General features: G+C 41.7%; 1 protein-coding gene across 5 annotated transcripts; it reads left to right on the top strand.

Moving 5' to 3' along the window:
* The first annotated feature begins 2,959 nt into the window (after nucleotides 1-2,959).
* LOC124259387 (GLIPR1-like protein 1) lies at nucleotides 2,960-14,373 on the top strand. 5 transcript variants are annotated; one of them, XM_046693513.1, is made up of 7 exons: nucleotides 2,960-2,995; nucleotides 8,805-9,035; nucleotides 10,576-10,705; nucleotides 11,480-11,583; nucleotides 11,933-12,051; nucleotides 12,908-13,002; nucleotides 13,324-14,373. In XM_046693513.1, the coding sequence occupies exons 1-7, from the start codon at nucleotides 2,975-2,977 to the stop codon at nucleotides 13,434-13,436; spliced, it is 813 nt and encodes a 270-aa protein (XP_046549469.1). In that variant the 5' UTR covers nucleotides 2,960-2,974; the 3' UTR covers nucleotides 13,437-14,373. The 5 variants fall into 5 exon arrangements, with proteins under 5 accessions (XP_046549469.1, XP_046549473.1, XP_046549471.1 ...); XM_046693517.1 differs by lacking the exon at nucleotides 2,960-2,995 and adding an exon at nucleotides 3,032-3,157; XM_046693515.1 differs by lacking the exon at nucleotides 2,960-2,995 and adding an exon at nucleotides 3,501-3,805.
* Nucleotides 14,374-15,820: the final 1,447 nt, after the last annotated feature.

Genomic DNA, 15,820 nt, shown 5'->3' with positions numbered 1-15,820 from the left:
GTGCACTGAACATACTCCTTTAGCAAGCTAATGAAAATAGTTATTTTGTCCCAGTTCCGCTTGCGTCAGTGACAACATTTCTAATGTTATGAAAATCGCAATTTTCTTAGCTGCTTGCAAGCTGACAATGCAAGCCTTCAGTTTTCACTAGACGATAAAATTTGGTCTCTCTGGCAAGTATCGTTGTAAAATACAATATATTTAATGTTATATATTAAATGTTTGAAAATGTTGACAATACACAAGTAGTAGGACCCTTACTACATCCTGATTGCCTGGCATCAGAAAGTATTCACTTGAAAATCCGATATGAGAAAACAAATATTAATTTTATCAAAGCGTCATGGGGTTGATTAACTGTGATCCAGCTCAAATACATCGTAAAAATATCTGCTTCAGTCTGCTCTTCACATCATGGGGGTGGTGGGGTAGCCTTGTGGTTGAAGCGTCCGCTCGTCATGCCGAAGGCCTGGGTTCGATACCCCTCATGGGAACAACGTATGAAGCCCATTTCTGGTGTCCCCCGCTGTGATATTGCTGGAATATTGCTAAAGCGGTGTAAAAAACAACTTACTCACTCACTCACTCTCCACATCACAGAATAGCCTTTTCCCAAAGGTATAATTTAGCCCCAATCATTTATGGTTTCTTTTGCCTGACAGTTTATGCCATTTTTGTACAATTTTAAAAGAATAGTTTTTTTTGTAGAACATTTTCTATGTAGAGGACTGCCCTGAGAGATGCAGAAGTAAACATCCTCTATTTTATAATATATCATATTAGTTTAAAATACTTGTCTCATTACGTAAATGAGAAATGTTATGAAGGAAAAACGTGTTTTGTAAATATGATCCGAAAATATATGAATAAATTATTTTTTGGTATTTCATCTTTATATTTTAATTAAACGACTGTGTTACACACGCCAAGGAGATACGTCCTGTTTAACAAGCCTCGTAGAGACGGTCCTGTAACACATGTCTCGTGGAGACGATCCTGTAACACAAGTCTCGAGACGATCCTGTAACAAGCTCGTAGAGACGATCCTGTAACACAAGCCTCGTGGGGACGATCCTGTAACACAAGTCTCGTGGAAACGATCCTGTTACACATGTCTCGTGGAGACAATCCTGTAACACAAGCCTCGTAGAGACGATCCTGTAAAACAAGCCTCGTAGAGACGATCCTGTAACACAAGCCTCGTAGAGACGATCTTGTAACACAAGCCTCGTAGAGACGATCTTGTAACACAAGCCTCGTAGAGACGATCTTGTAACACAATCCTCGTATAGAGACGATCCTGTAACACAAGCCTCGTAGAGACGATCCTGTAACAAGCCTCGTAGAGACGATCCTGTAAAACAAGCCTCGTAGAGACGATCCTGTAACACAAGCCTCGTAGAGACGATCTTGTAACACAAGCCTCGTAGAGACGATCTTGTAACACAATCCTCGTATAGAGACGATCCTGTAATACAGGCCTGGTATAGACGATCCTGTAACATAAGCCTCGTAGAGACGATCCTGTAACACAAGGTTTGTAGAGACGATCCTAGACAATGACTTAATTCTCACCAGAATCATGTAAATATGTGGCTTTGTAAAACTTCATGTTTTCTCGTTATCATATTTCTGTAAGTATGTTGTGTTTAAAGAACATCCAACGTTTGTCACTCTCCGAAGATACTGGAGGAAATAAAGCTCATATACACGTCCCGAAGGTACAATCACGTTTATACAGGACACGTCCGCACGCGCATACATACTTGTAAGTCGAGTTCATGTCCGACGATCTTGAACACGACCTCGATCTTTCACTTTTAACAGTGTGAAACAGAGCCAGGTACAGATGGATAAAGACCTCTGGCTCACGCATCTCCTTAGTAACAATTGGAAAGATACGGACAGCAAGGAAGAGAAGCATACAGTTGTACCGCAAGGTGAAGGAATTGATGGATAGATGCGTTCGTTGAGGTATCTGTACTAACACACGTATCTCTCAAGCAATAGATGGATTGTTATATGTGATTGGCGCATCTCCAGTAACAAAGATACGAAGGCAAAACAATAAATGGATAGATACATTTGGTTGAAAGCATTAAAGATGGATAGATACATTTGGTTGAAAGCATTGAACAAATCTATGGAGGGCATGCAACAGATGGATAGATACATTTGGTGGAAAACATTGAACAAAGCTACGGAGGGCAAGCAGTATATGGATACTTACATTTGGTTGAAAGCATTAAAGATGAATAGGTACATTTGCAATTTATTTTTTTTGAAAGCACTGAACAAAACTACGGAGGGCAAGCAGTATATGGATAGATACATTTGGTTAAGTATCTCCGTAATAAGATACAGAGTTTGGGTATCAGAAGCACTTTAACATATATATCTCGTAAAAAGCGAGAAATTCCACAAAATCGAAACTTTGGGACATCAACAGCGCAGATGCCAAGTATCACGTTTCATTAGTTTGGCCCTCTCATGTATATTTCATGTAATTGGAGCCTTCTTTATTCTCTATTCTTACAGGCATTCATTGACCATCATATCATGACCAGATCAAGACATAATTAGCCGTAAAGATCCGGCTTAGAAGTAGTCTTTAGGAAACCATGCTTGTCGTAAGAGGCGACCAACTGGATCGGGCATCCCAATTGCGTAGGTCGATGCTCTTGATGTTGATCACTGAATTGTCGATTATTTACAGAACGCTGTCATATTGCTGTGTTAGGCGTTAAATAGCAAACAAGGAAATAAAACAAAATTATCAGTTTGGGGAAATATTTGTATTATGAAGTAAGAAATACAATAATTATTATGACCGTATCACATTTAGGGCATCATCTGTATAACTTATACGCTAAGATGTGAGACATACCACTTGTGGTGTCGAATATCCCTTTATGACACCCAACTGGGAGATATTTAAGTAATCCCGCTGACAGTAACAGCGTCAGCAGTCGTGATGGAGAGTACGGTGACCCAGGTATTGTGAGAAGGACTCTATTCACACTATTCACACAGCAGGTTGAGAATACCACGCTGGGATGTTTACTTAATGGCTAAAACATATTGAGTAAAATTTGCTCAAGCATCCTCTCATATCTGTGTTCATTCGGATTCGCCTGTGTGACTGAACTGGTTACAGGTGAGTACCGCGTGAATTTGAATCTGACATTGCGGTATAACGAGGTATGGGCGTAGCGTTGAGCGATGAATTATTATGTTCTTTGACAAAAGAAACCATAGTCACTGTGGCTGTATGTCACAAATAGGGGTTCGGGTCGCGGCGTATTGTGAAATTGAAATCACATCGACTCGTGTATGAAGCCAGGGATATAGTCTCCCTGATGAAACGCACTAGTTGTACATGTACAGCATTGTGTCGGTTTAACACTGGCTTTGTATGCAACTTTTACAAATCCAGCCTTTGTGTTCAAGAATATAAGACACATCCGCGAAACCTTTTGAAAGTCACGACAAAGTGTATATGGTAACTCGTGTCAATATCGTACTATCAAATATAGGAGACATTGCCCGCCATGATTAATCTGGGTGAACCTCCATTCTGCAGTTCAGTGCCAGCGAAGCGTGGAAATCAACAAGGTCACGTGACATTTTCATAGCATAAACAAAACTCCCGACTCACTGGACTGAGAATATTAGTCCACGAGTCGTTGTGATGTAAATGAATACCTTACGGCCTTCATAAAGTATGCCACCCTGATTGGCAGGACCTCTCTTTAGCAGTTGAGGGGAAGGTTGTTCATTACGGGTTTCTTTGCGTGTCGAACAGGTAGGTGTGTCACGGTTGTCGATAGAGTAGTGTACCCTAGGCGTGCGGTACCGTGTATATTTGAATAATGTATCTTTTATGGTTGTGATGAATCAGGGAATCTGTTATATGAATATTTTGCTGTGAATGTATGTTATTTTACGCCGCTATCAGCGCTTTTCATCAGTTTCACGGCGGAATTTCAGAACAAATCGGGGGTTAAAATCTACCACACCAGCTAGCGACGCAGAATAAGCATGAGACACAGCTGATTCACGGCCAGCATCAAATCGCTCACCCCTCACTTCCTATCGACCTCGTTCGCGTCACTGCGTTATAGCTGATATTGTTCTGTATTCTTCATTTCCGGGGTCTTTAACTTCAATCATACATACATCTGCATATGAACAAACACACATATAGATTAGTTTGTGTGGCACGTGACGGAGTCATGTGTCCTCCTCGACAAACGGGAGCTGTGGTGTAGTTGTTGATACTTTTTGTCAGTAAATCAGATGCTGTCAACACCATGTGATTTCCAGCACTCGACCACTTCCGGGTTCGTAGTTCACGCCTTGTACATCATGGCACGTTGTCGGTAACTCTGGGCGCAAATGGATACGGATACATTATCTGATGTCGTATAAGGATAAACAGACTGTTTATGTAAATGAAATACACGAAGCAGCGTTTGTACATATCAGCTATGTTAAAGTGACGTGTTCAACACGGACGTATATAACATCAGTGTTCAATTGTCAGTGTTCGGCATCACATTGTGGGTTCATGGACTGACAGTGACGTGAGTATATACCTGTGTGTGTGTGTGTGTATGTATGTATGTATGTATGTCTGTGAGTGGGTGTGTATGTATGCATGCATGCATGCATGCATGTATGTATGTATGTGTGTGTGTGTGTGTGTGTGTGTGTGTGTATGTATGTATGTACATACTGCTGGAATATTTGAATATTGGTCAAACAAACACACAAACTCAGGAAGTAGTTGTAACGTTGAAATCAGTTTGACACTATTATGTACGACGCCACAGTCACTACGGTTTTCTTGTACTAATACATGTATATCGTTTGTCAGACATGTAATCTCCCCGTTCTGTGTTAGTCAGAGACGTGCCACATTGCTGACGAAAACAATTGTTATTTGGAAACAAATGGAAATTATCATCATTAACACATTCATTGTTTTGTTAGCACTAATACCCTTACCACGGACAACGTTCACATCGCCACGCTGGTCAGCGTTTACGTCATTGCTGTTTTATGCTGCATTGTAAATCTGGACCAGACAATCCAGTGATTGAAATCTTGTCCCTGTTATATACATCACTTAGTCTGACCTCCTGACCGACTCGACCTTTGGCGTGGTTTCTCTAATAGAATCAAATGACTTATAGAGAAAGTGTTCCCCTCCCTCTGTCGCAGCATGCAGGTTATTCAGGTTAACACCAAGCGCTTTACTTCTCCAAGACGTGACTCAAACGTTTATCTCTACTCGGGTTTAGAATTGGCCTTTTGAGGTTAGGTTACGCTCACATCTATGATAGTGATAAGCGAAATGGAGACGAGGATATCACTTAAAAACCGCAGAAACTGAAGGTAGGTATTTTACATAATTAGGAGATAAACGTACTGTGTTTGGAAATTAGATGAATGTTGAACCGAATTGATAGTCTCTAAATTTCATTTGAAGCCGAACGCGTAGCGTGAGGTTTCACATGATTAATTTAGAGACTATCAATTCGGTCTAACATTCATCTAATTTCCAAACACAGTATGTTTATCTCCATTCTACCATGACCGATTTAACATCGAACTTCCACGTCCTGCGGAAGACACTGCGTAATCCGGCATAGGACGAGAGGGGAATTGAACTTGTCTGTGAAGGGAGTGGTAGGTTCCGTTCGTATATCTATAACATTGCAACATAAAAACTATTCTGTCCAAAGGAAATAAGCATAGGCGCTTGACTCTGATATGTTTATAAGTATGACCTATATATATAAGATATATACATAGGTCATACTTATAAAGAGTCAAGCGCCTATGGAAATAAGCTACTGTTTATTCAATGCAATAATGTAACACCTAAGAGCTTGGTTTATAAACTCTGTCAAAAAAGAAACGCAACCCCTGTATTTTAGAGATTTTGATCTGAAGTTTTAAGACGACACAGCATTTTTATTATTTAAGACAGAAGTCTGAAATTTGGCAGAATAATAACCAAGATGGGCATGTTTAAAATTGTCATTTCAAAAGTCATCTCACAGACACCAGTTTGTCACCAGGGGGGCGTCTTTCTCAGTATCTCGTATGAGCACCACGAGCTGCAATCACTGCACGGCATCTCCTTGGACAAGAACGGATAAGACGCCGGATTCTTTCCTGGGGAATGGCTCTCCACTCCTCCTGCAGTGCAACGGCGAGCTGTTGCAGCGTCTGTGGCGGCGGCTGACGTTGACGTACGCGTCGACCCAGAGTATCCACAGGTGTTCAATAGGGTTGAGGTCTGGTGATTTAGAGGGCTATGGCAAGAGACATTGACGTTGGAATTCTGCAGAAAGTTCATTGTTGCACGTGCAGTATGAGGCCGGGCGTTGTCTGGTTGAAAAATCTGTGTCTGTTGGTCAATAATCGGGAGAAGGTGAGGCTGTAATACGTGGTTGATGTAACGTTGGGCTGTCAGGTTCCCTTCAACGATCACCAAGTCTGATTTCTGGTTGTATGAGATGGATCCCCAAACCATAACGCTTTCTCCGCCAAATCTGTCCCCTGTCGGACGCAGATGGGCGCAAAACGTTCATGACGTCTCCTATACACACGTTTTCTTCCGTCGTGATGTTGCAAAAAGAAAACGGGATTCATCAGAAAACCAGATGCGCCTCCAGTTTTGTAAAGTCCATATCCTTACGTTGTTGCACCACCTGAGTCGTCGGCGGAGATGTAGGGGGCGTAGTACAGGTCCAACAACTGGTCTACAGGCACGTAAACCCGCTTCTTTCAGACGGTTCCTAATCGTTTGAGCTGACACTCTCCTCAAACCTGGTATTTGTGTGGCAGTCACGGTTGGTAGGGCATGCCGATTACGCAGGTGATGGACCCGGATGTACCGATCTTGAAGGGGGGTCGTGATTCTTGGCCTTCCACTTCTCGGGCGATCGTTGGTCAAATTGAAGTTGTTGTAGCGGCTCCAAAGTCGGGATATCGTTGTTTTGTGAACATTTAGGTGCCGTGCAACAGTTCCAAAACTTTCTCCGGCTTTAACACGACCAATGGCGATATTTCGGTCGGCAGCACTCAATCGTGGCATTTTTCACACAGCTTTTCATGCGACAAATGAATGAATATAATACGAAAGCACATGGGCTTTTATACACCCCTACATTAACTGCCATTTTCATGATTTGCATGTGTTTTTTTTGTGCGAAGTCACCATGAGGGTCATTTCATGCGTTGTGACGGAATAAGCAATAAAATACACTTATGCGTACAAATGCAGTTGTTTGGATGGTAATCTTCATTAATTACGTGTATAATTTCAATACATTCGAATAACATTTAGTTTGGAAGCAATAACTTCATTCAAACGAATTTTTCATATCTGAGGACAGGGTTGCGTTTCTTTTTTGACAGAGTTTATAATCATAACTCCACACGACCGAAACCAGCCTATTGTTTTGTGTGCCGTGTTACTGTACCACCCCGCCACCCCCCGGCCACACTATAATGGAATCGTCTGACCTACTTATTTTCTTGGAAGTAGACAGATACTCAACAGTTTGAAATGGCAGACGAGCCAGTGTTTACATTTTGCGAAAGGTTGAAATTCGAAGTGACAGTGGTAAATACTTGACTGACTGTCGAACCTGAACTCTGCAGAATCGAAGAATACATCCTTTTCTGATCGATCTATGACCTGTAACTCATCAAAGACTGTTGATTTTTATGACCGGCGAGAGTCGATCATGATTTTACGTACGTGCCTCCACCCCGGCATACGAAAGAGAGACAGTGCTGCTTTGTGTACATGCGACTTACTTGGGATTCCTTGGAACATTGTTCTCATCATTTGGGACTGGATTGTGGCCAAGCTTTTCAAAGTGTACGTACATAGCAGTGACAGAGAGGTGGCAGAGAGCAGAATTCTCGTGGTTCAATTTTTGACATTTTGAACGATGCAACGGGACATGATGGAGTATGAGTGGCAAATTTTGTGTTTCGCCTGACCGTTATCTTGCGAATTTCCCATTCTAAACGGAAACAAATAAACCATTTACCAGGTTGGTAAATGTTTACGAACGTTTTGCCGGACAAATAGGGATAGATAGGGATGTATTTTCACAAGATTTTCTGATTTATATGTAAGATATTGTTTGTTTATGTTTGGGGCTGTGTGTTTGAATTATAATAGAAGGTTATATTTATGATAGTGAGGTTCCTTAATAATTGTGGAGGAGAAATCGTATAATTGTAGTTTTCGAGTTTTAATAAATGTTTTATCAGCATTTCCATCACGTCTGTTGTGTTGATATTAGTCATGTCGGTGGCCAAGCTGAAGTAGTGCGGCAGTGTTGTATAGGTGCGCAGTGAAGCGCCGTGAAATCAGACGCATTTTCAATCCAAATTGATACCGTCTGATTTTATGGATTGACCAATCAAATTCGAGCATTTCACGTAGCCATGGTAGAATGAAACATTGATGACCTGAGGTTGTATACAAAGTGACTCCTGGGTTGTAACATAATACATCCACGATTTCGAGAAAATACACTACTTCCTCGAAACCAAAACGTCACGTAAAAAAGAACTTGCTATATGCGAATAAAGCCAGTGTATTATCCCCACTATGTGTTTGTGGATCAGTGTGAACCAGTATGAGCTCGTATGAAGGTGAGCGTATATATCCCGTATGAGGATCCCGGAACAAATACATTCAAAGGCAAGTAAACTCTGTGTGTGTGTGTGTGTGTGTGTATTATTACAGTCAAAGTATGTAATTGCAGGGGATGGCAACGAAAGTGCACATCGTCGTCATGCTGACGTTTGTAGTTGGCGTGATGAGCGTCGTAGACGTAGCTGACGTGCCACTTCCAGGGAAGAGATGGGACACATTATTCAGAAGGAAGAGAGCGAGCCTTGATAAACGTGGGTTCAGCGTGGAGGAAAAGACGGCCATTATAGACCTACACAATCACTACAGACGGAAGGAGCGGGCAACAGACATGACGCTCATGGTGAGGAAAGGGGAGTAACTCTAGCGGTCCTCGTATTCTCGTACGGCCTTAAAGTCATGAAAAACAGTCATGGGTTTTAAATTTCTCCTAAAGTCAGAGGATGTAGATGAATGACACATGGCCATGGATACCGTACATACGACCTTGGATAGGTATGATATCCTCACTGCCAACATACCGTTACACGTTCAGTGGAAACTAGTACCTGTGACCATGCGTGTTTTTAATAGGTGTAGGTATAGGTAGTGTATGCATAAGACACGTTGTATGATTTAATATTGTTACCCATAAGGCGAGCTGGGTAGAGGGATACTTTATTACAATCAGACGAGAACCGACGCGGATATTTTCCAATAACGGCATCTGATGGTCATCCACCATTCCTAATGTCCCACTGTTTAGGTTGAAGAAATTCTGACAAGGTGGACAGTAGCCCAGTCTCCGTGTCCGTAACGGTCGAGGAGCAGGTATTGACCAGCTTGCAGCTTGGTTTCGTAATTAGACTGTACTCGGGAAACATTAATGGCTCTGGATCAGTGCCCCTTTAGCTACTTCGTACTGGTCTTTGGAATTACGATTTTCTGTGAATGAATCGGCTTTTGATTGGTCGACGGGTCTTCATTCGTTCGTTCTTACGGTTTATCATCCATGTACTAATAAGGTAATAAACGTCTCAAAATTCTGGATTTTAAATAAATAACAGTACAACCTGATAAATATTCAATATCTATCCTTCTCCAGTTTGGTATGCATTTCAAACACCGACTTGTTCATGTTCGAAACTTTCAAATTGGCATATTTAGTCAACACGTGTAACCAACTTCATTTGCCCTCGCCATTGGTGACTTGTAAGGATTATTCCTTAAAGTTCTTGAATTCAAAGCAACATCACTGTCTGTTTTGTATGCTGGTTTGACTCAGTGTAAGACATACAAAGAATGCTAAATTTGAAAGGTAGTTGCGAGGTATTTGACACAATGAAATGTGAAGCTTGTTTCTGTGTGATTATATTTATTTTTCGTAACATATATATGTTAGAAACCTGGGAGTTAGGGAGTGATGTAGAGTATGGCTACCCACCAGCTGATATTGGCTACATATGTACTTATATCCGGAAATTTGTTTATCCCGACAATAGATGGTTGGTCGTTTAACGCCACACTCAGTAATATTCCAGCTATGTGGCGGCGGTCTCTTAATAATCGAGTCTGGACCTGACAATCCAGTGATCAACAGCACGAGCATCGATCTACGCAGTTGGGATACGATGACATGTGTCAACCAAGTCAGCGAGCCTGACCACCCAATCCCGCTAGCCGCCTCTTACGACAAGCATGGGATACTGTAGACCAATTCTAACCCGGATCTCTACGAGTCAATATCCTGACAATACATAATATTATATGAGAATACGTAAGTGTCTGGATAAGCGAGGTTCGCTGCGGTTCGCTCCACCTGCACTGATGTCTGTTTCATCACCATTGGAGTGTCTGTTCACCTGGTTGAAGGTTTGATTGTACCTGATCTATGTTGTTTACAGGTGTGGGACGAGAGCCTTGCCCAGATGGCCCAGGGGTGGGCAGAAAGGTGCGTGTGGGACCACAGCGAGAACCGTTACAACAGACTACCTCAGTATAACTATATAGGAGAGAACCTATATGCTGCAACAGGTAGGTCAACATGACGTCATTTGGGTGAGTAAATGTTCTTTAACAACATAATAAAATCCCAGCTACTTTATTAACCAGTGATTGATATTAAGAGCAACGACACCGTCTTGTCACGACAACACGCTATCAGCAGGTGATACATTGCTGCTGTCGCCATTAGGGGGCTTGACAATCCTGTGGACCTCTGTTTTTCTTAGATATATCCCGGGAAAGCTCTCCAATTGCTTCACTACATCTCTCATAATAATATAAAGACAAAATAGTTTTCACATTAAATTATTTTTCTTTGTGGTCATGTTTAGAATGACGAATAATAAAGCATATGACTTTATGGATAACAACGTGTTGTTTATGGCATAGTGCGACGTTTCGGTGATGACGTCTAGCTTGATGACGGTGTAAGATTCAACATCGAAACGTCGCCGTTATCCATAAAGTCATATGTTTCATTATTCACTCACCAACTTCCTCAATGCCGACAGAACAATTTTAAATGACGACAGATAATCTAATGGATGTAATTGCCTATGTAGAGTTGCTTACCTTCGCGGTACCAGGATCCTTCTTTGGGTGGTTGGAATCATAGCTTCCCCCTGATTGTCAGCCACGGTTTATCAACACAATACCCCTGATGTGAATTTCAGCCACGGTAAAAGACATGAGCCACCTCCGGGATTTCCTCCTTCATTAAACTGACCTGACGCGATATAACTGAGGCTGTTTCAAACCAATTTTTACAATTATTAATGATAATCTATGTTCCTATGGTTACAGATCTACCTTCAGCTGAGACGGCAGTGGGGAACTGGGCGGAAGAGATCAAGTATTACACGTTTTCCAGTGGATATTGTTCCAAAGTCTGTGGACACTACACGCAGGTACAAGAACAACCTCGATAATACTTTTATTCAGTCGTATGTATCTAACTTAGGCTGGGTAATCGAACCATGAAGCATTGTCGATCAAGTAGTTTGTTCCAAACAGGAGATAGACAGAAATTCGTTGGGTCTTTTTACAAAGAATAGGATCTGCTTTGACTTTGAGAGTGTTTGGTGAACAGGTGTTTACATTTGGCCTTTGTCATCCAGGGCCCACTTGCACAAAGCGATCTTAGCGCTACGACTATCTTAAGCCTATGTTGGAGAATGGGAGTTACAATCATTGTAGCCCTAAGATCGCTTTGTGCAAGTGGGCCCTGGTACTAGTCAAGGTACTTGTTGTTGCCAGGTGATATGGGCGAAGTCCTATGCTGTGGGGTGCGGCATCAGGCATTGCTCCAACCCTCGTGGTCTGGACTGGTCCCGATACGGAGGCGGCTATATTGTCGTCTGCAACTACGGACCAGGGTAAGTGCATGGTGAAAGAAGCGACCCATAAATGTCTCGTTAACTGCTGTGAGACAGTGGAATGAGTGTTCCTGTTGAGTGAGTGAATGGGTTTAGTTTTACGCCGCTTTCAGCAATATCACGGCGTTTGTCGAAAGAAAAGGGCTTCACACTTACTTCCCATGTGGGGAATCGAACCCGCGCCTTCGGCGTGACGAGCGAACACTTTAACCACTAGGCTACCCTATCCCCCCATCGGATAAAATTACTCTTTCAGTACTATGGCGTCTTGCGAACAGAAATACAAAAAAATAATTTGTAACTCATAATGGACTGAAGTTTCAATTCTTTTATTCAAGACCCGTGAAGATCCGGTTTTAGAATTGATCTTCAGTAACCCAAGCTTTTCGTAAGATTTGACTAATGGCATCGGGTGGTCCGACTCGCTGACTTGGTTGACACATATCATCATATCCCAATTGCGTAGGTCGATGCTCATCCTGCTGATCACTGGATTGTCTGGTCCAGACTCGATTATTGACATACCCCCGCCATATAGCTGAAATATTGTTGACTGCGGCGTAAAACTAAACTCACTCATTCACTTCTATTCGATTAAGTGAGGTGTAATTTCGTGTCTTCAACCTTGACCAAGGATTAAGGGATAGCCTAGGGGTTGATGCATAAGACACTGGTTCGATGCTGCCCATGAATATCATTTCTGCAACCCATATTTGGTGTCATACCTTGACATTGGTGGCATGTTCCTGCCTGAAGTCTTTACCATTAACATGCTTCCGCCAGACAAGGATTGTTCAAGTCATGTAATCTTCCAACGTGAGTTCTAAACCAGCTCTTTCTTCCCGTGCCTCTGCAGAGGGAACATCCGTGGACGTAAACCCTACGACAAAGGCGGTCCCGCCTGCTCCAACTGCCCTGAAGGATTCAAGTATTGTATAAACGGACTCTGCAGTAAGTAAACAGTCTAAGAAACAGATAAAAAAGATGCAGATCCGATTGCGATCAAGGGTTCTATTTGGCATGATCTTCCTGCGATCGGATTGCGATCGTAGGGACGACAGTTCTGAAGCATAGCGTACCTGTAAGGTTAAGAAAAGACATTGCGCGCGGCAAATTATAATAATCTGTTAATACTCAATAAAGGTACATTTCTTGAGGGATAACGGTTTGTCTGTACGTGTTTTGATAATTTCGTTGTTTTTTCTGTGATTCAGTAGTACATATTGTCATCAGAGTGGTGTGGTTAACTGATTCGTGTTGTTTTTTGTTCAGGCCAAACAGAGGTTGCCGCGGCTCCATCGCCATCGACTGCGTCACGTCCCCTGGCGAGGTTCTTGCTCATCACCATGGTGATGTTTTCATTGTGGTCAAACAGCGTACACTAGAGGTGCAACTGTAGAGTATATGTATAACATGGTTCTACAACATACCATTGCCAACCTTCTGAACCGGACAACAAATCTATCATTACACCGCCATGCTATGTGTGGAATATGGCTAAAAGCGGCCTAAAACCATACTCACTCACTCAATCACCATATATCATAACGACTTTTAATTTGCAGCTCAAAGAAGGAACGAGAATGTGTCTTAAGTGGTGCAGAGCGTGATAGATTCAGTACTTCTTTGTAGATAGAGCCTGGTATTTTATTTATTTTCCCAAGGGAAAAGGTCCTTTGCTCTATGGGTAGACCTGCATAGGGAAATAAACAGAGGAACATGGCATTTAATAAATGTGTAACATGTAAATTTTGTCAGACATATGTCGCATGCATAGATATAATGCATTGATAAAATGTCTAGACTTGCTAATGACCAAGATACAACAGCCGATATGAAATGCGTTCTTCATTCTGTGCAGACTTGGAGCAAGGCTATTCCGTTAGCTGCACAATATGGCTGAAACATGCCGATGCAAAGTTAACTTGTAGTCGTTCATCATATGGTTTTGAGGGCCGGTGTGGTAGTCTAGTTTTAAAAAGCGTTCGCTCGTCACGCCGAAGACCCGGGTTCGATTCCTCACATGGGTACAATATGTGAGGCCCATTTCTGGTGTCCCCCGCCGTGGTATTGCTGGGATATTGCTGAAAGCGGCGTAAAACCATACTTACTCACTTGCTTATGATATGTAGTATACATCTGAATAGACGTGTAACAAGATATGTACGTTTTCGACATTCCGTAAGTTAGCTGTGATAAATGCAATGCCATGAATCTGTACATGTTACATTGTGAACATGCTGTTTTGTTTAATTTGAAACACCATCTCAGTGCCATAAATGTTCAATCTGTTTCATATTTTAAAATATATACTCGAACAATCTTGGTGTTAATGTTATGTATGTCTAACGCCCTAGACAGAGTACAGTCTCTTGGAAGAAAACTGAAGGAAGGAAGTGATTGAGTGATTGAGTGAGTGAGTGAGTGAGTGAGTTAGTGTTATGTTTGGATGAATGAGTGCTTGAGAGGGTGAGAGTATGAAGACGGTCTTATTAAAACCGGATCTTTTGTTTACCGGCAGCGAGAGCTAAGATCTTGTTTAACTACACTGGTTTAATCATGGTTGATTAACCACCTGACCATCTCGACCACCCGGGCCATTTTATGGATGGCGGGTCATAGGATGAACTGGTAAGTTAATCAGATGATGAAGAACGGAACGGAACGGAACGGAACGGAACGGATCACTTCCTTCAGGTGGTATGTGCATTGTTGAAAGGGAGTTTTTAGGAATGTGAAGAAGAGGTGCTTGATATATCCATACCCCAGTCACAGGATTTCGTGAACGTTTTAGCATCTACACATCACACGAGATCATCATGCAGGCACAAACGCACGCGCACACACAATCAAACAAATAGGTGACATGGTCACGTCTTAGAAATGACTTCAGATCGAGCATCTTTCTATCAAAATTGCATTTGATTCTTGTCTCTGCTCATGCTAAACGTGTCCTGAGCATAGTCATTTGGTTGGGTTGTGTTACAGTTTTAGGGCGACGTGGGCCAATACTAGGGTTGCGCAATATAACCGGTTTACCGGTAATTACCGGTTCAGACATGAAATCGATACGTATTGCGATACCCGGATCGAAAACCGGTTTTTACGACATGCATTCGGAAAACTTCGTAACACTCGGAAATGTTCGGATATTTCCGTTTTTCACACCGAAAATCAAGTTAAGTTCAGTTTGAAGTTTTGTTCAAATATTTCGCAAAGTTTTTGATCTGAATGTTACATATATATTTACTCATTAATGACCAGTGATCCCTGATATGTCCTGACCAGGTCAAGTTGCTGTCTAAAATCTCGGGGCTTTTTTGATAGTGGAGAAACTAGTTCAAACTAGTAACCACTGTGTTGATGTTTTCCTTGTTTCCTTCATTTTAACATGATTAAAAGTTTTAATTAAAGCTTAATCAAGCATAGTGATTTTGTTGTGTTTTTGCTTTATAAATCAAGCATTAACTCGATTTTAAGTAAGTTTTGATGAAAAAATATTCTTGCAATATATTGCAATAGGTATCGCAATATATGCTTTCGAATCGCAATATATCGCAATATGAAAATTCTCTGCAATACCCACCCCTAGCCAATACGAGGACTTTTGCGCCCAACACGTTGACTTGTCTTATTATAAATCACAGCTTATTACATCGCCGAAAGGAATCGTTTAGATAACATAAAACAAACGACAGCACTATTGATATTCTATTTGGATAGACATATACATATATCGAATAACCTCGATTAAGACCCTTAAGTAATC

This window comes from Haliotis rubra, unplaced genomic scaffold (genome assembly GCF_003918875.1).
Source record: "Haliotis rubra isolate DU_JTF1 unplaced genomic scaffold, ASM391887v1 Scf72, whole genome shotgun sequence".
Taxonomy (NCBI): domain Eukaryota; kingdom Metazoa; phylum Mollusca; class Gastropoda; order Lepetellida; family Haliotidae; genus Haliotis; species Haliotis rubra.
The sequence above is the reverse complement of the archived record's forward strand: the minus strand, read 5'-3'. Positions and strand labels throughout refer to the sequence as shown.

What these genes read in the sequence shown, in the direction of transcription:
- LOC124259387 (XM_046693512.1), top strand. Translation starts at nt 8,711, where the DNA reads ATGAGGATCCCGGAACAAATACATTCAAAG. An exon ending in CAACAGACATGACGCTCATG is followed by an intron (nt 9,036 to 10,575) that starts GTGAGGAAAGGG and finishes TGTTGTTTACAG; the next exon opens with GTGTGGGACGAGAGCCTTGC. An exon ending in TCTGTGGACACTACACGCAG is followed by an intron (nt 11,584 to 11,932) that starts GTACAAGAACAA and finishes TGTTGTTGCCAG; the next exon opens with GTGATATGGGCGAAGTCCTA.